This window comes from Poecilia reticulata, chromosome 7 (genome assembly GCF_904066995.2).
Source record: "Poecilia reticulata chromosome 7, P_reticulata-male-v2, whole genome shotgun sequence".
Lineage (NCBI taxonomy): Eukaryota > Metazoa > Chordata > Actinopteri > Cyprinodontiformes > Poeciliidae > Poecilia > Poecilia reticulata.
In genome coordinates, this window is record NC_088836.1 from 14,189,334 (window position 1) to 14,216,378 (window position 27,045).

Sequence of the window (27,045 nt, forward strand, 5' to 3'; positions counted from 1 at the left end):
AGTCTCCAGCACGTTTTTTTGTCAGGAGTTTCGTCTTTAGCTTCACCCATCTTCTCATTCACCCAAACATTTCTCAGTAATATTTACCGCCTTTACATATCCCCACATTATGATGCTGCCACTACAATGTTTCCCCGTGTAGAAATATTCTGTGAGCCATTAGTGTTTTGCATGTATGCCAGGAATATCAGCTTTGCTTATCTTCCTCCCACAGTCCTACAGTTTTTGTACATTTTTTATTTGAAGCTCTTAGGACTTTCTCTTACAATGCCTTTACTCTTCTAAGCTTTTCATAACCGTCATGTTTATGGAGTGCACAGTTATTTGTCTCCCATCAACAAAATTTCCCACCTGAGTTGCAGCTAATCTAAAGTTACCACAGGTTTCTTGGCTGCTTCTGACGTTGATGTTTTCCCGGTACAAAGAAGTGAGATTTTTATAGTTCTAAGTTCCCAGGTTTCTTTTTTTTTCAGAGGTGTTAAACCTGAAATGCTAAATGCTTAAGCAGTTTAATAACCTCACCTTGCTTAAAAGTATGTACAACTTTCTCCTGGACCTGTCTGGTCTCCATGGAGCTGTTTGTTTACCCATCTAGTTGACTTCTTAATATAAATAGCTGCCATGGATTTTATTTAGGAGCATCAGAGTAAAGAGAGATAATTATAAACATATTCCACATTTTTCTTATTTAAAAGAAAAAAATATAGATCATTGTCAATTATTCATTTTGTGTTTGTCTATAACATAAAACCCCCAACAGTTACTTTGAAACTTGTTGCTTGAATGTGATGAAATATAATATGCTAAAAAATATAATATAAAATCTAATAAAGTGTGAGTACTTTAAATATATCCAGTCTAACACTGTTCATGAGACTGGCAGATATGAAATATGTTTTTGTTTTAAAGTCAGAGAGAGAGAAATGTGTGCTTTAAACTCAAAAAGTTGGAATTTTCATCAAGATAAAAGTACATGTGGGCAGCTTTTTACCTAATGAAATATAAATGTGACCCACAAGAAAAACAATTAACTCTATTTCCTAAATCAACTGATTCTTTTCACCCTATTATTTCCTACTCAGGAAACTGGATGAAAGCAGACACTATGGAATATCAATCTATTTTAACAGTTTAGCTCTTTTACTTCCTCATTTTCTCCACTAATGGATTCTAGTCTGCTTCACTGATGACTGACTCACAACAGAAAACGTTATTTTTTGAAGAGCTTCCTCCTTAAATGGACAATGTTAAAGTAATTTCGCTGATCAGAGCAGTCAAACTGTCATGGTCATGTTTGCTTTGCTCAGTGTTTAGGTCACTGCGCTGTGGTGAGCTGCTGCATTTTTGTCATGGCGTTGCAACGCATGCTGCGGTTTGTCAGTTAATTTCAACCAGTTCAACCAGTTGCCGGCTGAAAATTGATGCACCTGAGGCTCCAACAGACATGGAGGGTGTTAACAGGAGCGTCTTTGTCAGGTCCAGATCACGTTTTTTAAAATCTCCTATTTGATAGTCAAAAGTTATGTGAGCTACATATAAGATAAGTTTTATTTTTAACTTCCTGATTTTTCTCTTCTTTTTTTCCCCCTGACTGATGACCTTTTGATAAATAAAGAAATACAGGCCTGTAAAAAAAACATTTGTAGACAATGAGTGCTCAAGTCCAGACCTTGAGATTTGCTCTCCTGGGACTTTAAGATGTGTCTCTGCTTCGACAAACCTGAAATCAATTAGCCAAATTCCCTCATCAGCACACACACAGTCAGTCTAGGAAAAGACATCATGCAGTCAAACATAGCGGTGGTAGCATGATGGGCCTAAGATGCTTTACTGCTTCAGGACTTGGACAACTTGCTGTAATTGATAAAATTATGAATTCAGCTCTAGAAGAAGAACATTCTTAAGAAGGTCCATCCAGGATCGCACGTTTGGGTTATGAAAAAGGAAAAGCATCTGAAACACACCAGCCCGTTCACTTCTGAATAGCAAAACTGTGTTGTAGTGGTCTATCCAAAGTCTGGACTTAATGGGATACTCTGCCATGGTCTTTAATAGGCTGTTTAAAGACCCTCCAATATGGCTATTCTGCAGAGACGAGTGAAGTTAAATTTCTTCACAGCGATGTAAAAGACTTGTTGCCAGGAATTACTAATGTTTGATGGAAGTTGCTGCTGGCACATGTTAGGTTTAGGAACCAATAGTTTTTTTTCTCATTAAGCCAGGTGAGTCAGGAAGTTTTCTTCTCTCATAAAAAAAATGACGTCATTAGTTGGAAACTAATGCAACTAATGAAATTTAACCAGGATAAATTTCGTATTTACCCTGGTTACATTTTTGTTATAAGTTTGATGACCATGGATTTCAGAGTTGCTAAGATCCGTCAGTCTGTGAGGGGTAAAAAAAATAAGAGGAAAAAAAGTAACTTTGAATGTTGCACCTTTTAAGTAGAAACTGATTCCTACATATTTTGTCACACAAATGCATGTGTTTGGAATTCCATCAAAGCATTGCTGTGATTCATGAGAAATGTTTCCAACCGCGCTTGCCAACCGCAACCCGTTATCATGGGAAAAGGAAGAAAACCCTAAATGTGTCTTCAACGTATCCATCTGAATATTTTCCATTTCAGTTTGAGGCTTTTAAAAACCTCAATGTGACGTTCTGGCAACATTACAATGATAAGATTATTAGGTGTATTTTCTACACTTATTATAAGCTCACAGTTCAAAACTAGACCTGTACAGTAGCTAAAGTCGTAGTAAACAAGAAAGAAAGAAAAAAAAGCTTTTAATGCATTTCTTTTTTTTTTTTTTTTAGCTTAAATGTTGCTGTGATTTTACACATTTCTTAAATAACCTTCTTACAGAAGCTTATTTAACAATGTAAACAAGGCATGAAAATGTACCTTCCCGGTTACAGTTTATAGAAACACATTGGCAACAATAACCCGACATAAAAACACCACGCTGAAAATAGCAGAACTGAAGCCCCTGATTGTTGAGCCTTGCTGAAACTTAATCCTCTAATTTGATTGGCTAATTTAAAGATTACCTTTAAGCGAAACTCAGCCAATGATGAAATTTAGCAGAAATGCTGAGCAGACATTAACACACGTTTCTGTTCCGCTGTTCAAAAAAAAGAAATGGAAAGACATTTCCCCACCAAACCATAAAAAAGGGGAAAAAAAATACAGTGACTCATGTCTCCTTGAGCTCATCATAAAAACAAACCAGCCGGTATGGGGTAATGACGATACCCAATCAGTTTCAGTTGAATCTTTCCGCTGGGTGAAATATTTATTTTCTAAGGAATCTCATCCAGAGGCTGCGCTTCAAAGTTAAAGTGGATAGGCAGACGTCCAACCGAAGTTGAAGCTTGTTTTACTACTCAGATTTGACCGCAGATTTTAACAGTGGGATCCGCTATTTGTTTTGTTGCCAACTACTTTTATCAATACATCGCAACAATGTGTTTCTTCCATTTTATGCGTTCAAATATGAAATGATTATGTATTGACTATGTGTGTCACTGGTTACAAGCCATCTGACTGTTTATCTCGGAAAATCCAACTGGTGAATACAGAGAGAACGTAACAATACTTCCCTACATTAGCATGTTTAATTTAGCATTATTACTTTTCCTTTTCAGGTGTTGTTAGCATAGCACTGAATACAATTGTGGTATGTTGCAACTATTGTACCTACAACCTTTTGTTAGATAATGCAAGCTGCTTGATGGTTAAAGTTAAAAGCATATAAAAATTTCTGAAGTGATATTCTATGAATATTCTATGAATTTCTATTCTATGAATTTGTGGTCAGCAAGCAGAATCTTGTTTTAGTTCGAAGAGATTACGGCAGCTCTATTTGCTAAATGCCTGAATAATTACATAAAGGCTTTTTGGAAAAGACTTTACACACACTAGGTCATCAATCCTTTAAAAGGTTTGGGAAAGCCCAGATGAAGATTTCATAGCTCTGTGCACTGCAAATGTGTGATTTCACAACATTTTAATCACATGGAGGTTCATCTGTGGATGTTTTTAACCTGCACTGCTTCCTTGTGTGACATCAAGGGAAAAGCAAAAGAAACCAAGAAGAGAATTGCGAAACTTTGGAAGCCCAGTTTATCCCTGATCATTTCAAAATGCTTGAAGGTGCCACACTCATCTGCTCAGCATATTATATGCTAATAGAAATGCTAAGGGGACGTCCAGCCTCATATGTGCTCTGTCTCCCAGAGGTGAACTGTTGTTGGTGTAAAATGTGATTCTCAACCTCAGAACGAAATCTGAAAACCTTGTAAAGATTGTAGCTGAAGCTAGTGAGAGAGTCTCCTTGTCCACAGTGCTTTGCCGGCACGGACTGAATGGTCACTCACAGAGGAAGGAGCCATTACTGTAAAAGCAGCATAAAAGCCAGATTAGTTTAAAAAATTTTGGGCACAAAAAGCCTACTTTTCAGATGAAGCTAACATTGAAGAGTTTGGCCATAATTGCGTCACATTTGGAGGAAAATCGATGAAGCTTGTCTGAGGGGAAGAATCCTTATGTGTGAAGTTTTTTGCTCCAGAAGGGAGAAAGTACATTTTGTGGAAATATCTGAGCAGCTTCTCAAAACATCAGCCAGGAAGCTTTCGTGCAAAGCTTCAGAGTGACCATCACAAAGCTGTGTTTCCAGTTCCATAGAAAATGTGTGGGCCGATCTGAGAACCTGTGGGATCAATACTGACGACAAACCTGAGTCAGTTAAACCAGATCTAACAGAAACAATCGGCAAAAAATTACAGCAAACTAATGTGAGGAGCTCATGGAAGGACATCCAGAAGTTCACCCAGATCACATGGTTTAAAGGCACTTCCTACCAAATACTCAGGAAATGTATGCTAATGTCTGAATTTGAAGAAAGGTTGAATAAAAACATTAAGATTTCACACAAAAACAAAAAAAACTAATTTTCAAATGAACACTATCCTGCTTTTTCATCAGATGGACATCTTTTGAGATTGACGTCATGATTGCATCATCTTCTTTTCAGCTGTGCTCCTTCTAGCTCGACGACTAAACTGTTTCTCCAAACTGAGACGACACCGATGGCAACCAGGTAAGATACTGACTGCAGATAGCAACTACATTGATCAATCCTAATATTTGTCCCTCATTTTTCACTGGGAAGGGAAACCCCAACAACTCTATAATAATTTCCAAATGCTAAGCTTGCATCAACAGCCATTTGAAAAACGTATTTATCTTGTTCGTATGCCGTAGAGTTACTTTTTATTTGCTTCATTTTCTTTTTTATGTGCGCCACATCTAACTGAAAGCTCTAGACTGAAAGCTGAAACATTTCTCATTCTATTGGACCCCGTCTCCGTGTGTGGTGGGCTGAACTTTGTCTCTCCCTGAGAAATTACTCGGCTGTGTTTTTCCAGACTCAGCGGGTAACTGCATTAGTGCTGAAGTGACACCTCAGGCCACTAAAACGGAGTCTGGATATGTGAACCCAAACATCAGGCGTCCACCTGAGAGGCTGAGGTGCTAAAGTTCTCACAGAAAACAACCACAAAGAAAAGCGTAATTAGACCCCAGATTTGCTTTGAAGGGATGATTAGCCTGATTCGGTTTCAGTTTCTCAGCTTTTTTCCACATTCTGCTCACGGACATGATCAAAAACAAACAAAAGAACGAGTAAGTATGAAGCTGCTTTTACTTGCTGGTAAAAGCAGCACGTAACAATAAATTTGTCAGAAATAGAAATGTGCAGAAATCAACTGAAACTGTCTTTTAAAAATTAACTAAACAAAAATACAATAGGTGCAACTGAAACTAACTTTGGCTGAGACACCTTTGATTAGCATTAAAAAGATATTCAAAAGTAAATAAGCATCTGATGCCCTTTATCATTATCAGTAATATTTAAAGAGTAATGACACGCAGTGCCATGCTTACTGATATCTTTGGCAAAGATGTACGAAAAACCTTAAAATCCATGATTTTGCTGTATTTAATTTATTCAGTGAAGGTTCTGAATGGTTCACTTTAAGAAGTAATTATTTCTCACAGAATCAGCTCTGTCACAATTACAGTCTTACTTTAGACACTATCTACCTCTGGATATCACCAAACCAAATGGTAAAAATGCAGGTGCGATGCGAAACTCCACCCGCAGCGCTACCTTGGGAGCAACCGTGCATACGACAAGAATAATAACAGGCAGTAAAAAATACTGCTGGAGGAAGTTGGAGTAGAGAAAGAATGATGGGGGTAATCAGAAGATTAATGCAGGTGTGGCACTTATTAAAACATCTTGATGAATAAAGCCAGATCTGTCAGGTGGAAAAAACTAGATCTACCAGGAAACAAAGACTGAAAAAAGAAGCAGGAAATCCTTCCAAAAACAAGCTCAGCACTAATTTAAAAAAACCCGATTCTGACACAAGAATTAATTTCAGGTAACTTTATAGTTAGGGCTAACAAAAAGAAATGACAACTAGACTATGAATAGTTTTATTCTAATGTTTTCGAAATCATCTCGTAAAGCATAATCGTCATCTGCTGAGGAATTTGAGCTCTGCTCGCCACCAAATTGCCCTCGGTTTGCATTAAAAGTAGATTTTATTGAACTGCAACTTACTAAAGTTTGTATCCAGTGCTTGAGAAAGTGTCATGGTGATACGGCATTGTCGGCATGCCGACAGCTCCAACCTCTCAGCCTGATTAGGGCCTGCAGACGGGGACGCCAGGTGAGAAACGGGAGGCTGTGGCAGATAAGCTGCAGCAGCTCTGTCAGAGGGAGAACATTGGTCTAGACAAGCTGTAACCTCATTAGCATCCAGAGAGTCGAGGAGATGAGCCACAGGTAGAGACACTCAGCCACAGGTAGAGACACTCAGCAGCTGATTAAGTTCTGATGCATGTGGTGGATCGCATATTGAGGGGGCGCTTCAGTCTTGTCTTGGCCAAGATGAAATTCATTATGGTGATCACGTCAATCAGGCTTGTATCGAGAAATAGAAGTCTTTAAAGCTTCGGTACGACACATCTGTGAGGCTGATTCTGTGGGAAACTATATGTTGTATAGAAAATCTTATGCCGATTTTGACTGAAAAGGAAATTCTCATATCAGAAAATGTAAGACGGACCTCGCAAAAGTATTCAGACGTTAAACTTTTTCACATTTTGCCAGGTTACAACCACAAATATTTCAAGGACAATGAAGGGGTTAAAACCACACAAAGTGGCGTATAAATGAGAAGTGGAAGAAGGGGGACATTTAAGGTATATTTTTTAAATTGGTACTTTAAAAACTGCCTTTCTCTGCTGTTAAATATAAGTTGTTTTTATATTTATCCCTACCAGCTATACAGATCTAGACTATTTTTATTTATTTGTTTATTTTTTGCTTTTCTCTTTGAAAAATACCTCAAACTAAATCAAACTGCACAGGGAGCATCTTTGAACATCAATTTTCAAAATTTGTCACAAACTCTCAATTGGTTGTAGGTCTGAACTTTGACTAGGCCATTCCAAAACAAGAATATTCTTTAACCTCCGCTTGTAGCTCCGGATGGAAAATGAACATCCCACCACACCACATTTTATATGTAGGCAAGAAAATTAAAATTCTGGCCACATCTGACCTGAGAAACTGCTTCCCCACAGCATGATTCCACCATCACTGTGTTTACAGATGGGCAGGGTGTGTTTAAGATAATGTACAGAGGTAGCTTGAGTCCACAAAAAAATGTTTTTGCATGTAGGGCAAAAAGTTCAACCTGGTCTCGTCTGACCAGATCACCTTCCTCCACATGTATGAAATTCTACTGAATCGGCGTAATTAAAATTCCACATTTATCAGCCCCATTCACAAATCTTATAGGACTTCACTATTTTTGTGGTAGATTTGCACACAGGTTTGACTCAGTGTTTCTGACATGCATGTAAAAAATAAAATCCTACTTTCTTGATAAGACTTCTTTTTATGTAATTGTGCAAAATTGTTAAAAGAATGCCCCACAGTTGTTCTGTACAAAAAACACCTGATTTATACATGTTGAATGGACATCTAAACTCGAGTTAGTGGCTTTTCTCTCCCTTACCTTTTGCTGATTCGAAGAAGTGTGGTGTTTTGTCGAATGTTTATATTATAATTTTCACCCACATTTCTTGTTTTAGAAGATTGGCTATTTGGCAGATAGCCAAGGCATAGTTAAAGTAAAAAACAAACAAACAAAAAACAAACAAAACCTTGAGCTTCATGTTTACTTCAAATACATCTGTGGTGGCATCAGTCATTTGGAATGCATTCGTTGCATCAACATGTTTCTTTTCAGTAAATAATCTGAACAGATGAATAGATTAGTTTTTCCCCGTGAAAAACTTGGGAGTCTTACACTTTTGGCGTCTGGATATTTGGGTTTTGCAGTTGTAGGCGATCCGGCCGGGAGTTTCTAGGGGCAGCCACAGGTGTGAATGCCATGTGACTGAGGTCAGGAAGGGGAAAGTGAGAGTGTTCAGCTGTCCGTTTAAATCACTGTGATAGACGAGTTATGTTGGAAACCTACCAAGGAAATGTGTACAGTGAACCTAGCAACGACCTCGCTCCGCAGCACAACCTTTGCTGTGTGTGTGTGTGTGTGTGTGTGTGTGTGTGTGTGAGAGTGAGTTTGTGTGTAAGAACATTTTCAAGGAAATCCAGCTGCTCTTCCCATGCACAGTTGCACACAGGTTCCACAGAAGCCCGTTGCTTTATTTGCAGTTTTAGTGAAGCACATCAGGACGGTTGCCACATCTGAAAACATCTTTATTTCCATTTTTGAGTGTACTGTATTGCTCCACTTCGCAATAGTGCAAAATTCAACATATTAAAGTCTGTCATAAATAGCAAACATATAAATAAACACGTATCACAACACCAACCACAAACTTAAAAAAAAAGAAAAAAAGTCTACAGTCACATTGACGTTGCACAAACAGAACTCAGAAACTAAGCAATATATGTACATTTCAATCCAGAGAATGGAGGTTTTTAGTTTTTAGTCTTATGTGAATTTGTGCAGCTTGTTATCACTTTTCAGAGTAGTCACATTTTTATAAGGCCATCAGAGCTCCACTTCTACCTCATACGCCTTTGCACACTTTAATGAAACTGAAGGTAGTTTTAGAGCGAGAGAGAAACTAAACGGATAGATAAATCCTTCAAAATAAGGAGAAAAGGCAACTTCTTAGAAGTCTGGAATGATATCACTGCACTACACATGAGCTGAACTCAACTATTACTTATAAAAAAGGACAAAATGATCAATGTGAGTAGATCAATTTGACAAAGTAGATTTTACTTGGGATATTTATGCAATAGTAATGCATTTTCTTTATTATTTTAACTGTTTAAACAAAGCCCAACTTATTAACCACAGTTAAAATAGATATGGTTCAATTTAAATAAATGGAATAGTTTACCATCCACCAGCCAAGTCTATCCAGCTTGAGGGGGAAAACAATGCACCTCGATGTGTTTTTGAAAAATAATTTAGGCAAACACAATAAATGCTGTTAGGTGTACAGTGAGGTCCAGGGTCATGTGGCAGTGAATAAACATTAAGAAATGCAAATGAATCGCCACACATCATAACACAGCAAGCAGTCCTCTCGTAGTCTAAACCCACACAAGCCTCTCTCAGACGAAGACATTCTTCTTTGTCATTTCCATTACATGCACGTGTGACATGCACGTCACACGTTAAATAAATATATTTAAAACACTCTTAAATAGTCACCGCTTGGATCCGTTTCTTTCTCTGAGCGTCTTTAAAACTGAATATATTATATTTTATAAATACATCTACTTCTGTATTATTCGTTCTTTTATATAAATAAAGATCCACTCATTCGCAGTTCTGAGGGCCTAGCTTGTTTGTGTCCATGCTTTCTTGCAGCGCTTTTAAACATTGCCCGTTACTGCCACCTAGCGTGGCACAGCAGAACTACAACTACATTTCTCATCTTTTGGGGTGGAAGGGTTTCTGTGTCGATACGTAGTCATGCATGGTACGACCACTAAAAAAGCTACATTCCAAAAGTAAAATCATTCAGTTTTTTATATATATATCTATATATATTGTGAAAAACTCTTGACATGAAAAAAAAAAAAAGTTTTGCAGGGAACTACGACATCAAACCAAAAAGTTACAGCACATATTACAGAATAAAGTGCCTACCTTGTTTTACGATATGTGTGTCAAACACTTATCATGGTGGGCACAACTTTTTTTATTCTAGTTTTTTTTATTTTTTTTTTAAGAAATAAGTTTTGAAGGGTATGGTTTTGATATTCAGGAGAGACTCTGAGGAATCCAGACCAGATACGGTGCAGTTCAGAGCTAATAGCAACGTGGCAAAAACAAAAAGAAAAAATTTATAATAGGAAGTAATGATTTGTTTAAAAAAAAACTAAAACTATTATAATTTAATAATACTAATAGTTGTTTATCATCTAATAAGATATATTAAATAATATTTTTATTATCATATGACAAAGTATTTTTTTATTATTACTTTAAAAGTTGCTGACTTTAGTTGCTATGTAAAGCATATCTGGCTAGCGTTTTAACCAAGTTTGCTAATAATTCTGGAGTGTACCGTACCAAATAAAGAGGCCTCATTCGCACGGTGTGCCTTCAGTTCTCCCTCCCCTCGGCGCTCCCAGCAGTCCCTCCTCCTCATCTCACACCGAACAGTTGCGTCTCTTCCCAGATCCAGTCTGGGCTGTAGCAGCGGCGGCCGAAGTCAGCCAAACGGCGACCCCGTGTCAAAGGCTGGTGGAGGACACTGAGAGGGTGGGCGAGGAAGGCGGCGGGAAGTTCAGGAGCTCGAGCACCGCCACGCCGACGCTGCTGCGCCGCGTGAACATGCAGGAGGCCGCAACCCACTTGTTGCTCCGCGGGTTGTACTTCTCGATTGAGTTAAGGCTGGAGCTGCCGTCGTTGCCTCCCACCGCGTATAGCCACCCGTCCATAGCCACCAGGTCGTGAGTGCTCCTAAGAAAATCAGAATATTAAGAAATATTACAATATGTAGGTCTTCCATTAGAAATAAATTTTTATTACAGCTCTGTATTGCTCAGTCTTGGTACTGTGGCATGCTCCCATAGACTGCAGCACAGTCTGTCACTTTCCAACCACATTTTATGCCGTTTTATGATACATCAGGGGCGTCAAACTCACTTTCATTTCCGGTCACCTCAAGATCACAAATATTCTCAAAGGGGCAGCTGCAGAAGAATGTCCTCACAAAACTACCTATTAAACTTAAAATATTAATAAATAGCTTCCTCTATGTTCAATGATAATTTCTTAAAATGTAATAATAATAAGCATGTTTCACATAACTGTAGTTTGGAATAATACAGAAAAAACTGCTTTGATTTGACCTGTAAAATATTTTAGAACAAAACTATTATCATGAAGGTCATATTTATGTGGCTCTGCAGGCCACATGAAAACCTATGGTGGGCCGGTTTTGGCCCCTGAGCGTCGACTTTGACACATGCTCTCTAGATGAACACAAAATAAGGCAGAAGTATGAGGTGGAAGGAAATTATTCATGTTTTTCTTAAATTTTTCCAAATCTATTCTGAGTATGGGTGGAATGCTTTTTTTTTTTTGTCAAAGCCTAAACCTAAATCTAGCTGACAGTTTGTGGCAAGGGTTAAAAACTGATGTTCGCAGAAGCTTTTTATCCAGTCTGACTGTGCTTGAACCATTTTGCAAAAATGAATAGTCACCAGTCTATAAATATGCAAAAGCTGGTAAGAATATACCTCCCAAAAAAAAAACTTGCAGCCATGATGATAGCAAGAAGTGGTCCAACACGCTCAGAGGAGAAGAACACAACACTTTTCAAGTGTTGAATCCAAGATATATAATTTCCTTCCACCTCATGAATGTATCCTATTAGGTGTTGGTTTACCACTTGAAAAACCCAGTGAAATACATATTAGGTGTATTTTGGACATGATTTTTTAAAAACATAGCATCAAATGTTTTTTATACACATTGATATATCAGTGCAGTGGGATGTTTTGGATACCGTAAATGGATATTCACAGACACTAAAGGAAAAAAAAAAACCTCAGACGAACAGGAGTCATTCATGGGCTGTTATCGGGTTTTCATTCTCTCACATCCCGAAATGAACCTTTGTGTTTGTGTATTAACAAGTGAATCTGCTGCTGTGTCTAAACGTTCCAGCACGAGGCAGATCGGAGCCAACAGGCTGCTGGAAACGTGTGCACACGAGCCTGTTCTGCCACTGTTCGTTTTCAAAGACATGAGAAAAGGTCGACTTTTTCTGAAAGGGATGTCGTTCGATGTTTATGCCTGGAGGAGGACAGAAGAGAAAAGAAGACATGAAAGGACTGAAATCCTTTAGTTTGAACAGAGGAACGTTATTTACTCCAGGATTTTCTGCTGGACGCGCTGCAAAAAGCAGATGAATAAATCGCTCTACCTGACAAGAAAGCCTTTAGATTTTTAAAAATGATTACAAAAGAACGCCTCCATTACATGATGGTACTCTTCAATCCTTCACCCCCCTCGTCCCCCGGATTAACTTCAGTAATTTCTGCTGAACCATAGCCACTCACCAGTTGCAACAAGCCCAACAAAGACATTACTTCCTCAGGAAGTTAACCTCCCTTGCAGTTAAACGTTTACCGATCTGTAATAAAGAGAAGTTTGACCTACTGAACAGAGTAGTTTTCTAGCTGCCCTTCACCAAACAGAGAAAACCTGCAGCAAATGTTAACAGACCGCTATCTTCTCTTAAAAGACATGGCCGACTCTGAAAAAGGTGACTGTATTCTGAGAGACGACATTAATCTTAGACTGAATCTGTTTTTTTACCATGTCCCATCAAAGGAGGACTAAGACTCATCAGAGCTGTTAACCTGAACAAACCTGAGCTTTTCTGTGAGAGGCAGCAGATACCATCAGAACAGAAAATAAAAATTTATTTTACAAACTTGTTAGAATTTTTTTGGTTTACTTTTTCATGTCTGCTCATTCAATTTATCCATGAATAAATTATTTGCGGTTTGCTATTCCATTCTCTTCATCCTAATTGATGCCCTACACATTTCCAACACACTCCCTTAAAATGTTGTCCCCAAACTACCGATAAATCGTCTATCGCTATTTATAGAAGACTAAAAGATTTATTGGATTAGAATGACTGAAGAGTTTTCTGCAGCTTTTTGTTTGAAGGATAAAATTGGGATATCTGTGAAATGTCAATGCCCTTTCAGGGTGTCGTCTTGCCTCCTACTGCTAAAGCAGGAGGCAGAACTGGGTCATCCTGATGGTTCAGCCGGTTAGGGTGTGTCTCATTTCATTAGCTTTGCTGAAAACAATCCAGGTTATTCATCGTCTCTCCCACATTCTTTCTCTCAAATCTTTCAACGTCGCAGCATAGAGCCAAAAACCACATAGAGAAAGAGAAACTAAAAAAAACACGTTTAGCTTTAAAAATGTCTAACTTTGTAATACTTAAAGAAACGACAGTGGGTCAGTGAGGTTTTCCTGCTGCAACATGGCTGACAAAGCTTCCCTGCACGGGACAGTGAAAGGAGCTAAAAGTGAAGGAGTGTCTCAGTTGCTGCAGGAAGTGTTTTAGTGTTCTACATTATAACCGGTTGAACAATATCATTGCCATCCAAAGCAGAACCATCCAGTTCTTCACAGCTTTCTTCCTCATTGTGCACTTATTTCACATTTTATATCCATGTTGTGTTTCATTGATTAATTCTATTTTGCCCTAATCTGTAGAAGATCCCAAATAAATGTCTATTGTTTTTATGCTACTTATTTTAGCTGATGGTTGTTGCTTGAAATAACTAATGCTGCATATGTTTTAAGTGCCGTGGCTCCTACCGTTTGTCCGTGATGTTTACATTTTGGGTTTCTTACGGTTTTTAGACGCGACATCACCTGCCAGTGTTTGCGCTGCTGCAGACTGACCTGCGTATGTTCATGGGAGCGACTCCTTCCCAGGTGTTTGTCTTCGGGTTGAAGCGCTCCACCGAGTTCAGGCAGCTGGTGCCGTCGTTGCCTCCCGCCACGTACAGCATGCCGTCCAGCACGGCCACCCCCGCGCTGCTGCGCCGGCTCAGCATGTTGGCGATGGCCGTCCACGTGTTGCTCTGTGTGTCCAAAACGAGACGCTGAGAATGTAAGAATCTGCAGTGCGTGTCCGCACTGCAGATTTAGCTGAAGTGATGCGTTTTCGACTGGAAGGTTCAGTGAAACTAAAGCAGCCAACATTTCTGAGGATACATTCGTGAGCGGTTTACCTGCGGGTCGTATTTCTCCACCGTTGCCAGATGCGAGGAGCTGTCGTAGCCTCCCACCGCATACAAGCTGCCGTCTGGAGGGAGAATAAGGAGTAAACGCGGTACGTAAATATTAGCAGAGAAATACCAAGGCAGCAACTCCCTCTGTATCTCTGAGACTAAAATAAAATCAGAGGATATAAACGTGCAATAGATCAGCTGTTTAAATCTCTCTTCCCACCCAGAGTCGCAACTCGAACGTATCTCCTTCTGGTACTCATCGCTGCAATTGATGTCCACGTACTGGTCAGAGGGTCGTAACGCTCCGCGCTACAAGAGAGAAAAAGATCCGCGTTTACTAAAATTACTCTGGCAGTCTAACATCAGATCCACACAGAAGAAACACATACAATCAAATTCACAATGTCCTGCCATAACCATTCAGACTCCTTGCAGTTTTTTGCATTTTTATTTGTTTGAGGCGATTCCTTTTTGAAAAATAGCTTAAGCTTAGTCATATTGGACAAATATTCTGAAGTAGCATCGCCACAGCACGACGCTCACAGCACCATATTTTACTCTGAGGGTGTCGTCTTTCAAGGTGATGTCCTGTGTTGGACGTCGGCCACACAGCATTTTGAAAGTAGGCCAGCCTTGTAGCTCTGGCTGTGTGCTTTCCACCACACCCAGCTTTTTGTTTGTAAGCCACAAAACATAAGCCTGCTCTCATCTGACTAGAAGAAAAGCCTCACCGCATGATGCAGCCACCACCATGTTTCACAGATTTTATGTAGGGGTATCAAAACGGAACTAAAAGCACATTTTGAAAATCATCTCTTTTTTTTCCGTCTACAGACATACAACTTTAATACCTGGGAGTTTGTTGTTGTAAGAAAACTTCAAGGGACATAAACTGTGGATTTAAAATGTCAAGGAGCTATGTTTGCCAAAATTTCAGTCTGTGTTTACCTGTTCAGACAGGAGGCCCCATCATATCCCCCAGCAGCATACAGCAGGCCATGCAGAACAGCTACACCCAGACAACTCCGCCTCGTTCCCATGGAAACTTCCGGCTGCCAGGAGTTGGTGATGGGATCATAGGACTCCACAGTTGCGAGGTCTGAGGTGCCATCGTACCTTAAGAGAAAGGTTTGTTGCAGAATGTCAGCGTGGTTTCCTGCACTCACTCTGAGGAAATTTTGCTTACTGCCTACAGGTTGCAAAGAGGCAGATAAAGGAAATTAAATGGTTATAGTCAGATTCAAGGACAAACAAATAAAGACATGGTCTGTCTTTATTTTTATTTAAGAACAAGTCTGATAGTAAAAAGTCAAAGCATTGAATAAACAAAACTGACATTTTTAGACCTTGAGATATCAGTGTGTTGATCTGTGATAAGACGGGGATCGCCCATGTTCAGCAGAGCAGTTAGCGCCAGAAAACACGCAGACAGGTGTTTCAGTCAGGGTAAGGAATGACCTCCGCTTAAGCTGCGCACTAAAGATTAGTCCCCAAATCTTCTATTTCCTGGCACCAGTTCATGTTTTATTAAAGGCCACCTCTGTGGGTGTTATCGCTCACCCTCCGACAGCATAGAGTCTGTTCCCGATGGCTGCCACACCGACTCGTGCGCGCCTGGTGGACATGGATGCCACCATGTGCCAGCGGTCTGTCCTGGTGTCGTACGCCTCGCAGTCTCCGTGGATGGCGAAAAGGCTGCCTCCGCCTGCAACAAAAGTTCATTTTTGTAAGTGCATTAAATATGCAAGAAAAAAAAATCTTTCAGGGGCACACTGACCGACGGCAAAGAGCACAGGGCTGGCCCCCTCACAGCGCCGAGGGCGCGTTCGGCTGTTGCTCAGGACCCCCCTCTGCTCGGGCATCAGGTGGTACTTCAGAGCCTCGATCAGCAGATCTTTGCACTCCGAGTGGTGACGCACCAGCAGCTCCGTATCGACGTTGCTCATCAGGAAGTCTCGCCTCAGCAGAGGCAGCCGCACGCACTTCATCAGCTGGTGAGACACGGCAGAGGTGATCGATACGGAGGAAGTGGGGGAATAAAAATTGGTTGCGTTTTCCTCCTGACTTACCCAAGGCACATGCTGCCTGCGTCCGTCTATGTCATGTTTCACCCAGGTCAGCACGGCGCGGTACACCTCCTCCTCTGACGGCACATTCAGATTATCACTGGAGATCAGGTCAAGCACCTGAAGAAACACGACAAGTAAAATTCAGCTTCACCACCATCTAAAGGGGCTTTCTTTCTAATAAAAAAACACAAACAATAAAATTAAAAATACTGAAAAAACTTATATAAAGCTGCTGATCTGAATATTTTAACTCTGTCCATTGTCTCACCAACTCAAACCAGTTTCCCTCTCACCACAGCATGATGCTGCCACCAACGTGTTCCATCATGTGAATGGTGTGTTCAGCATAGTTTAGTTTTTTTGTAGAAGGACAAAGATTACATACTGAGCTCAACTGAGTATCTTCTTTTGTCTTTCCGTTAATAACTGCTGTTGAAATGTGAGACGGGTAAAATGCTTTTTATTGCAGCTGAACTCTCTTATCTTCCTTCCTCCTCCTCGTCTTCATTTCAAATTGCCACCAAAATGGAATCGATCCAGATTGAATCCAGTTAAACCCGCACACACACATAAACCTTTCCGTTTTTATATCATGGTCTCTGTGCCGTTATCACGATATATTTAAAGCTGCCATTATTCGAGCACATAAAAACAGACGCAGCAGTCTGAGTGGCTGCTTGGCACTATTCCCAGGTCAGCGCTAAGCTGGCCGGGCTGCAGGGGGAAAGGAGCGGCCAGCCGTCGTCTTTCCTGGCCGCAGCGACACTTTGCTGCTGCTGAGGAACACAGCCTCTTCTAATCCACAGTCACAGAGTGAGAAAGAGAGAGAGAGCGCTCAGGCCCCACCCTGCAGCCACTGCTGCCTCTGCATGCACATACTGCATCACATGAGTTTACTAAAGAAGAAAAACTCTACAAATAAACAATTAGTAGTAACCGTCCTCTTACTGGCAGTAAGGAATGCAATAAGAATGAACGACATGAGCTTCAGCAGACATTAAGACACAGCCATCACGCTTCAAAATGTCATGCGTGTGATGTTAAATCAGTGAGCCATCAACCAAGCTGACTAGTCACAATCTTGTCACGCCTTCTTGATTTCCCCCTCAGAGAACATAACAAATAAAATAAAATATGGGGCATATTTCACAGCCCTGTGAGCTTTGAGTCTTTCAGAGCGGAGAGGATATACATCCAGATCTGGTGCAGATTTGGACCAGCTGTGGACAGAATAAAGGAAAAATCCACAGGAAAGAGAAGAAAGAAGTCTGAAGAAAACTGTATATATTTAATCTGCTTTAATGTAGCTTAACTGTTGGTGCTTTAATGGCGTGCGCCCACACAGTGAGAGCAGATTCAGTTTGAGGCCTTTGAAGGGCTGAAACATGGTGAGGCTTAGCGTTCGACTCCCATGGAGCGTCATCGCTTCACTGCTGCAGAAACCATGGAGATAATGGGGAGCGGTGTCTGCAGCTGTGTGTTTTTAAGCCACTGTCGTCTGACGGGTTTTTTTTTTCCCCTTTAGAAGAACTAGAAATTTTAGCAACATTTTCGAGGATCCTTCTAAATCCAATGACATCGGTGCTAAGCTTTTTGCTCTCAACACATTGCAGAAAAAACAACAACAAAGATTGGAGACAGGAAACACAACAAACAAATAAAATCCAGTGGGATAGAGTTTAGCATCACCAGGAGTCCGGACAAAATCTGAAGAATCGCCTGACAATTAATTCAAGGGATTTAACCAGAACTAATAAGGAATAATTTGTTTATAATGTAAAGATGGAAGGTGCAGTAAGGACAGTCCCATTTTGTAAGACAATCCTGATTAAGGCAGAAACAAAATCCTCTTACATCATAATTGGTCTTTTAAACAGTTACAGCAGCTAAATTTGAACAGTATGTTGTTAGCTGACCAATCCCAGAAATCATGCCACATTTTATTTAGTTTGTCCAAAAAAATTTTAATTACCTTTAAAATAGGAACAGTGTCATTTCTCATATAAATAAAGTAAACATCTTTCCAAATGAGTAAGATCTTGCTTTAATAGTGTACTTGCAATAATTAATAGTACAAATTTTGAAGTTTGAAAACTGACAGCTCTTACACTTTCACTATATAGTACAATATCCTGCATACCTGCAAATTCTCTGATGCACCTGATCCAAAGCAGAGCCATTTCCCCTTTACTACCCCTGACTTAGTTTTCCACAGTGGGCTGAGTTTGAAGATGCGCTTCCACCAATATGGCCCTGAAAGGTTGTGGAAAGTAGCTGCATTGTCATGGCTTCCAGGTTTTCCTCCTTAAATGAGGCTCAATTACCAAATAAAGCAGCTACTGATTACTCTGCAAAAATAAAAAATAAATTAAAAAACATCAGTTAGATCCAGGAAACCTTCACTCCTGTAAATCAGGCAAGTCCGAAATTGTAAAATTTAACTAAAGCGACAACTTTCCGTGGCCTGTGGAGTGCAGTGATAGAGAAAAATCATTAATAATATATTTGATGGCCATTATGAAATGAAACCTAATAATTTTGCACCTGTTTGGAAAAATAATTCTCACTTCAGGTATTTTTTGGCTATACGCAAACGAGGGCCAATGTGATTATACCACAGCCATGCAGTGCTTTAAATGACACAACAATTAGCACAGTAAATAAGAGGAGTCTGGTCTTTTCTCTTAAAACCCTTCATTTATTTTCTGTACTTGTTTCATCCTCCTCTGGGTCACAGTGGAAGCCATCAGAAAACCAGGACAGGTCACCAGTCCATCAAAGGCCCTTGGCCCAAACTGTTTCTCATATTTAGGCGGACCGTGTCAGGTTCACCGCACATATTATTGAAACTGACACTGCATTTATTTCTATTCACTAAGCCTTCTTTGTCTTTGGTCAGTTAACGTGTCAAGTATGTGTTATTACCTATTAACACCCAAATACTAATTTAATCCAGGACTCCTTGCATATTTTACCACATAAATAATGTATTGGTTCATCCAATAAGAAAAGGCTTCAGAGGAGCTCAGGATGATAAATGAAACCAATTTGCAGGTTTGCAAGCTAACTCGATAATATGAGAAACAGATTAGCTGCAAAATTGATAACTTGTATATCCTTCATATCCATCTCTGCTCTTGAAGGACTTATAAGTATAGCTAGTAAATTGGTGGATAAATCTCTCTTAAAATTAAATTGGATTAAACTGGTGACAATAACATACTGGAGCCAGAATAGAAACCCTCATTGGTATGCAAGAGGCGTAAACGTGGTTGTTTGCTCTATAAACAGTAGAGCAGCTGTGAAAATGTCACTGGCTTTACCTAATTACCACTTCCAGGACTGGAGCAGCAGCACTGCTGCAGCTGAGCCCGAACAGGAGTGAGTGGTGCTTCAGCTGAGCTGATGTAGCAGATAAACCAGACAACAAGCCCTGAGGAATGATAATACCACGGGAGGAAAGGAGTCAACAGAAAACACAGGGAGGAAAGTGGCTTCTTACAAAATGTCCCACCCACAACCATTTATCCAGGGCCCGTCCCACTGGAGACGCACAGCGATCCCCATCCCTGAAAACATAACTCCACAGGGAAGCATGGTGGTGGCCGCATCATGCTGTGTCAATGCAACATCTCAACAGGGACACGAAAGCTGCTCCGAGTTGGTGGGAAGATGGATAGAACTAAACATGTGACAATCACGGAAGAAAACCTGTTAAAAGCAAAACATACAACCAAAGCTGCCATCTAATGCTATAGATTGACACTTATTTTAGTGTTGGAATGTCCTATTCAAAGTTCAGATCTAAATTTGAGTAAGAATCTGCAGCAAGACTTGAAAATTGATCGACAGATGCTCTACAATTTGGCCGTAACTGCACTTCACAGTGCGTTTATTTTCTATCACATAAAATCCTAATAAAATACAAGAAAGTTTTTTGGTTTCAATGTTTCTTTTAAAAAAAGTTGAAGAATAAAAAAAAAACAATGGGAATGCTTTATATAACATGTTCCAATTCGACTACCGGCTCATAGGAAAACACAGGAAAGGTAGACAGCTTCACAGCCCACAGTCAGAAAACCGCTATTAAAATTCATCAGGATGAGTCAGCAGAGCGCACAGCGGGAGGCAGAGACAGGCAGCAGCCCACCCACCTGTTTCAGCGGCAGCAGCATGAACTCCTCTGTCTTGGACACTTCCACAAAGTGCTGCAGCACGTACTTGTGTGCCGACTTGAGCAGGTCGCTGCAGGAGTGCGTGTCTGCGAAGCCTCGGATGCCCAGGCAGTTGGAGGGGTCCAGCTGACTGAGGAGGAACTTGCAGCACGCGTCCCTCACCCCGTTGAGCTGCAGCAGGCTCGCTGCTGGAAGCAAGGTCTAGAAACAAGGCAATTTACAAGTGGGGGGAAAAAAAAAAAAAGAGTAATATCTCTTTTTATATTTTCATGTTCAATTTGGCCAATAATTTAGGAAAATCTCAACCTCACCTGCACGTTACCTTCCCCGACTACGATCTCTGCTGTGTAGGCATACTGGACGAGCTGCTCCAAAGCCTGAGGGTCGATGTCGTGGAGGGTCACGTGAGTCTGCCGGCTCTCGGACATCTCGTCTGCACGCCCACACAGAACCAAATCAGCCGTGCGGCGGCCAGCAAATCATTACTCCTTAAACTTCCCGATAAAAATCCCCTCCCTCTTCAGTCATGTTGAAGCACGGCATCCGCTAACGTACACAACCCTGCTGCTAAATGTAAGCACCGCTCATTTCCTCCCGTCTATTTAATGAGATGTTATGACAGAGACTTATTTTTTTGCTAGTTTGTTAAACATAAACAGCAGAAATACGCAGGAGCTCCTGCAAAGCAGTTTGAGGTGTAGAAGCCGGCGTCTGAAGAGCGACTCGTCTGACCACCTGCACCTCAGACAGGAACAGGGCTGAGGAAACGATGAGCTGCAAAGGATGTCGGGGCTTCAACTCGACAACAAAAGGAAATGCTTGAAGTTTGCAGTCAGAGGGTATTCTGTCTCTGCCTTCCTAAGACCGACCTTGACAGATTTCAGATAAAACAAAAGTATTTATATCCCTTACGCTTTCTAATATTTTATCATGTTACGGCCATGAGCTTAAATGTGTTTTATTTGGATCTTATATTGGACCAACACACAACAGTGCATAATTTTAAAGAGGAATCTTTTTTTTTTTTTAAACCTACTTAAAAAAATAAAATAAAATTGAGTCAATAGTGTCTGTTAGTGGTTTGTTTGTACAAGCTTTTCCCATTTTTCCATATGGATATGGATACGTTTCAAAATATCCATGCTTATATTTTGGATGTGAAGAGCTGTGCATCACGATACGAGAGGTTGCAGAGCAAAACCTCTCAACTTGCATGGCTAAATATTCACCGGCAACATCGTCACATGGACGTAGAATCAATATAAGCTTGTGAGTAAGATTATCACTTGTGAAAAAAATTCCACACAAACAGGCTCTGCAATGTGAAGTTGTTGAAAATAAATTGCAAATGAGATTTGTGTTTATATGCATCAGTGTTTCCACTATGGCAACAGGAGAGTAAACACAACTTCTCGACTCTGTTGCTGCGCGCGTTCAGCTGTCCTCTCGCCTGTGTGACTATTGAAACATTTCTTGTAGTTGTTTGTATCAAAACTCAAGTTGTGTCTGCAGAGGCGAGAGCAGAGCATGTCTGAGGAGTTGTATTCATGTTCCAATGAAGGGTTGAGCAGTCCTCCACGAGGATTGTTCAAAACTTGATGTTTTGGGGGTTTTTTCTTTAAATTTCTCCACAACTTTCTCCGTGACCAATCTGCTGTGCTCCCAAGTCTTCATAATAATGTTCACAGAACAGATTTATACTGAGATTCATTTTTTTCGCTCGGGGATGCCGTTCACTGATTAAATGCTCTGGATTTTATTGAAGGACGTAAAAGTAAAGGGGACTAAATACAAAAGCACACTGCTTTTTTGTACATTGTTTTAGCACAAAAAAATGTGAAAATGGTTTCAAGAGTTTTAAATACTTTTCTAAAGTAGAGCATTAAAGTAGATGATCTGGTCAACTCACTGGTAAACATGGCATGGAAGTAAGGACTGCAGGACGCCAGCACCACTTTGTGCGCCTTGATTTCCTTGTTGGAGACATGAAGCACGATGTCGCACAGCAGGCCACGCTGTCGCATCCTGTTCATCGAGACGAACGAGTCGTGATAGTGCCTCTTCGAGTTGTGCGAGATGCTGTGCCCGTCGCGGTTGAGCAGCTGCATGCCCCCCTCCATCATGATGCCTGGTGCTGCCGTGGTGGGTTTGTGTTTGGGCCGCACACTGGGCAACTGCAACGTTAAAAAAAAAAAAAAGAAGAAAAAAAGGTCTCATTAGTACCTTACTTGTTTGAATCCTCGAGTCTTGAGGGATTAGGCAGGTGCTTTGACAGGTGTCCTGAGCCTTCATCATAAATATCGTCACGGTGGTAGAAGCCATCTCGTCAGCGGTGACAGGAGGCCCGACCAGCATGGCAGAAACCAAAGTACGACAACAAAGTGCAGCTGGAAGCAAAGTGCTGACGGGTTTTAATGACAGAGTCAAGTCTAATTAGATTCCACTTTGACAGCTTAAGTGTCAAAGTGGATCTGAAGTATGTAACGTATTTTCTACGTTAAATAATCTTAAACCAAATTATTAGATTTTTTATTATTATTTACAATTTCTTCTGACTTATTCCGAGGCAAAATGTATGAGAATGTGAAAACGTGTTTGTTGAATCTTAAGTAAACACACAGGAAGCAACAGACAACACAGTAAGGCTCCACAATACATTGTCATTGCAATATCAGTGTGTTCAAAATTGATTGGAGATATACCAATCGATCAACATCCACATCTTTCTTCGTTATCAGTGATCGACTGGTGAAGCACAGTAAAATACTTTTTTATTCTCCATTTAATATTATATACTCAATCATTTTTTTTCCAATAAATGTACCAACCAACTCTGGTGCACTCTTTTTAGTTCAGTAATGAGATAAATATTAGAGACATATGCTTTGATGCATAGATAGTAACAATCTTATTGTTCCTTCTTTTTCTGTCGTATTCAAAACAATCTGACACAAACTTCCATCAAATACATTAACTGATGCTTTGATACCTTAAAGAAAAGAAAAACCTTAGAATACAAGTTAATGAGCACAGACCGATTCATGTTTTTTTTTTTTTTGAGAGGCCAACATGCCAATCATAAATCCTTACATAGAATCAAGTTTTGGCTGGAGCCCAAAACTAACAACTGGTAGAAAACAAATGAAAGACCTCCTTCCTAAGCCACCCGGTCTATTCGCTGTGTCCCAAATGCTAATGTCCCTCACATACCTTCTTTGACTAGTCATAAGGCATAGATAGAAACACAAAGAAAAAAACAAATGGCAGGATATTTACTTCACGGCCCAAACAATGCGGTGCACACATGACATCAGAACACTAGTTCAATTACCCCTGCAGCGGGTTTTGTAAAATCCTTTATCAAGATACACGAGGTTCATTTAGCTTCAGTCTATTTTAAATGGAGGAGTTTCAGTTTCACAACTTAGGAAGTGGACGTTTTAAAAAGTTTTTAATAACCACTTCATGTTATATTCAGGTTATATTATTGTTCTTCTGCTTTAAGACCTCATGACTGCTTTTGACACAATTCTAGAGCTAAATAGTTGGACTCCCATCTGTAAGCTTGGCGAGTGTGTCCTCTCTTCTTCACGTTCTTGAACAGTGCCTCAAGGCTCTCTTCTTGGGCCCATAACATTCACACTCCACAAACTCTCCTTTGGCTCCATCTTAAAGAAACGTCACACCCCTCACATCAATGTGCAATTAAAGTCTAACAGTTCTTTCTCTTGAACTGTGTTTTGTTTGCTTGCCAACATCTAAACTTGATTTTAACCTTCAGACACAAATGAAGTTTTTGGGAGGGGAAAAAAAGGTTTCTGTAAGCCAAGGCTTTATCACAGATAAAGTGCTTCTTTTCAGGTCATTTAGTGACCTCAAAATGGTGATTTGTGATTTTATTACCTTCAGACTGGTACCTGTTACCTTTAGCTGGTACCTCCAGCCATCCTTATCAAAGCTCTGGTAGGTCCAGCTTATCGCTACGCTGTTAACTTGGATGAGAAAGCAGGAAAATTTCATTCCTGTCTGCACAGGATCAACTTTAAGATTTTATTTCTGACATGCGAACGGTCAAGCTCTGAGGCATCTATGTACCTTTTAGATTTCACTTCAGTTGGATAGTCTCTTGCTCCAAGTTTTTTTTAAGGGGGTGAACAAGGATTTTGCAGATTTACACATATTTAAAAATTGTGTGGGTATTTTTTATTTTATTACTTTTTTAATGTCTGTTCAGGCTTTTTCATTTGCTTTTATATAGGCAGCATTACAACCATTTTAAAAGATCCCTTTTTAAATAGATTTCAGTTGACATGTCAGTGAAAATAAAAGGGATTTCTGCTCAAGTGACCCGCTAAGATTATCAGAGCAAATTCACAACTCCCACAATCTCCTCCTGAAGGAATATTGACCAGTCTGAAGTCCACGTTTCACATACAAGGTAAACACAAGTCTATCTTTGTTGCTGCACCTTGACAATATCCACCAGCTCTCCCAACTGCACACTCTCCAGTGTCCCACCGACATCTCAAATGTCATCACAGCTGCCTGGCGACCAGCTCCGGATCCCATTTTTCCAAGACACAATAGACCACAGAAACACCAACTGTACTCCACAAACAGGAGACAATCCCCTCTGAGGCTCCAGAGGGAATACTGCTGCAAACTGAGACGTGCACACAGGAGGCTGAGCCTGATGTGACAGCACTGGATCACAACTAAAGAGCTGATCACCTTTCTTCCTTTCTGTCTCTGGCTGGCATCCTGCTTGACACTGTCGAAAACAAATGTTTTGTAGCAGAAGAGTTGTTCTTGAGTGAAATCTGAGCAACCCTCAACCTCCACTACATCTATTTTAAACAAGAGCACCCATCAGGTGCAGCTGCAGGAAAGAATGGAGGTCCAATTTCTTTACCGGTGGTCGTGTTGCGGGTATCCTTGGACACTGTGTCCTCTTCGGAGTGATGGGAGAGAAATCACCAACTGTCGCAGTCACGCTGCCTTAAGATCGGTACCATCGTCTGGCTGTTCTGTCCATATTCTGACCACAGCAGCATAGGAAATATGAAGAAAGCCCCTGTTTTGTGCTGTATGCACTGACGTCAATGCAAAAAAAGAACTGCATGAAAGCAGACATCGGTTTGTTAAGGTGGAGCCACTTCAGCTCAGAGTAACAATAGCGAAACTGCTCAGGCTGCCTCAGTGTAAAGCCGCAGTAATAAAGACACCCTAATGAAGCCCTATCACACGAGTAACTGGTAACCCAACACAAAGAATGTGGTCGTGAAAAGATAACACAACAGACAGTGTTAAAAGCCACCTTTTGTTTGGTCTGATCAGGAAGTGCGTTTGGTAAATACTTACACGCTGTCGCGAAAGGGCGGGGTTTGCCACAGCCGTATTATTGATGGGAGGTTGGTCATTTCGGCTAGCCCAGACAAAAAATCAAACGTCCACCAACTAGCTCTGGCGATTTAATATTTATACACGTAACGTTACGCTGTTCATAAGCGTTAGATATATATTATATCATTATTTTTCTAAGTTGAAACATCAGCATCAGGTTACGCAGTATTTAATCCAAAATCTATTGTTACAGTGTGTGCTAGCTAGCTAAACTAGCATTGCCTTAGTTTGACAATCGGCTCGGTCTAGAAATAAAGCAGGCAGTCCTCACCCGCAGCCGCCTCCGGTGTCGATGTGACAGCGCTGATTTCTGTCGGTTCGTAAGCTTGCCCAGGTTTGTGGTCATGTAAAGCAACGGATAAATAGAAAGTGAGAAGCAAAACTAGACTCCCAGTTTGGGATTATTTAATTTAAACCTCACGTGCCGCATCAAAACACTGCTCACTCTTGTGTGCGGACGCAGAGCTCTGGCTGTTAAATATAAAGGTTGACGTCAACACTTGGATTAGTTTGTGTTTTCCAAATTAAGTCATAATTTTTGAAAGAGCTTTTTCTTTTCTTTTTTTTTCAAGTCACTGTACGTACAAGTGTCACCTTGAGCGCATTTAATATTTGGGATAACTATATTAAGTAAATTAGAATTACAAGTAATGAAACCCGCACACGAGAAACATCAAATCAATTCTGTGGGTGCGCACCATTTTTCACCCTGCGAGGCAAGCGGGGATGAAGCTTATATGCTGCATACTCCATCCTGCTTGGTTAGAACGGAGGACTCCCACTTGACTATGATATTTCACAACAGAGTTGTTTGGTTGACAAGATATGAAAAAATGTGTTAAGTCCTGAACAAAGTGAATTAATTAGCGTAGCCATTAAGGCAGCAGTGGGTCAAACACCACTATATATTTGTTGGTATTTTCTCAAATTATCCAATTAATTTCTGGCAGTTCCATGTATAGCATGTCTCCTCTATCGACTGTTAACTGCTTCCCCAATCAGTCTGTAGACTGACTTGGGGAACTATTATTATTATTATTATATATTTTTTTT

The 27,045-nt window shown here is 40.3% G+C and overlaps 1 protein-coding gene across 3 annotated transcripts; it reads right to left on the bottom strand.

Annotated features, from left to right (window-relative positions):
- Positions 1 to 8,784: 8,784 nt before the first annotated feature.
- Positions 8,785 to 26,456, bottom strand: klhl17 (kelch-like family member 17). 3 transcript variants are annotated; one of them, XM_008413341.3, is made up of 12 exons: positions 26,264 to 26,454; positions 22,499 to 22,763; positions 20,901 to 21,022; positions 20,569 to 20,790; positions 16,415 to 16,531; positions 16,123 to 16,336; positions 15,906 to 16,050; positions 15,294 to 15,461; positions 14,566 to 14,654; positions 14,346 to 14,419; positions 14,014 to 14,195; positions 8,785 to 11,034 (listed from the first exon to the last, which is right to left on the bottom strand). In XM_008413341.3, exons 1-12 carry the CDS (start codon positions 26,336 to 26,338, stop codon positions 10,806 to 10,808), a joined length of 1,902 nt encoding a protein of 633 aa, XP_008411563.1. In that variant the 5' UTR covers positions 26,339 to 26,454; the 3' UTR covers positions 8,785 to 10,805. The 3 variants fall into 3 exon arrangements, with proteins under 3 accessions (XP_008411563.1, XP_008411562.1, XP_081465073.1); XM_008413340.3 differs by having other exon boundaries at positions 16,123 to 16,531; positions 26,264 to 26,456; XM_081608947.1 differs by lacking the exon at positions 26,264 to 26,454 and adding an exon at positions 25,502 to 25,926 and having other exon boundaries at positions 16,123 to 16,531.
- Between the last annotated feature and the right edge of the window lie 589 nt (positions 26,457 to 27,045).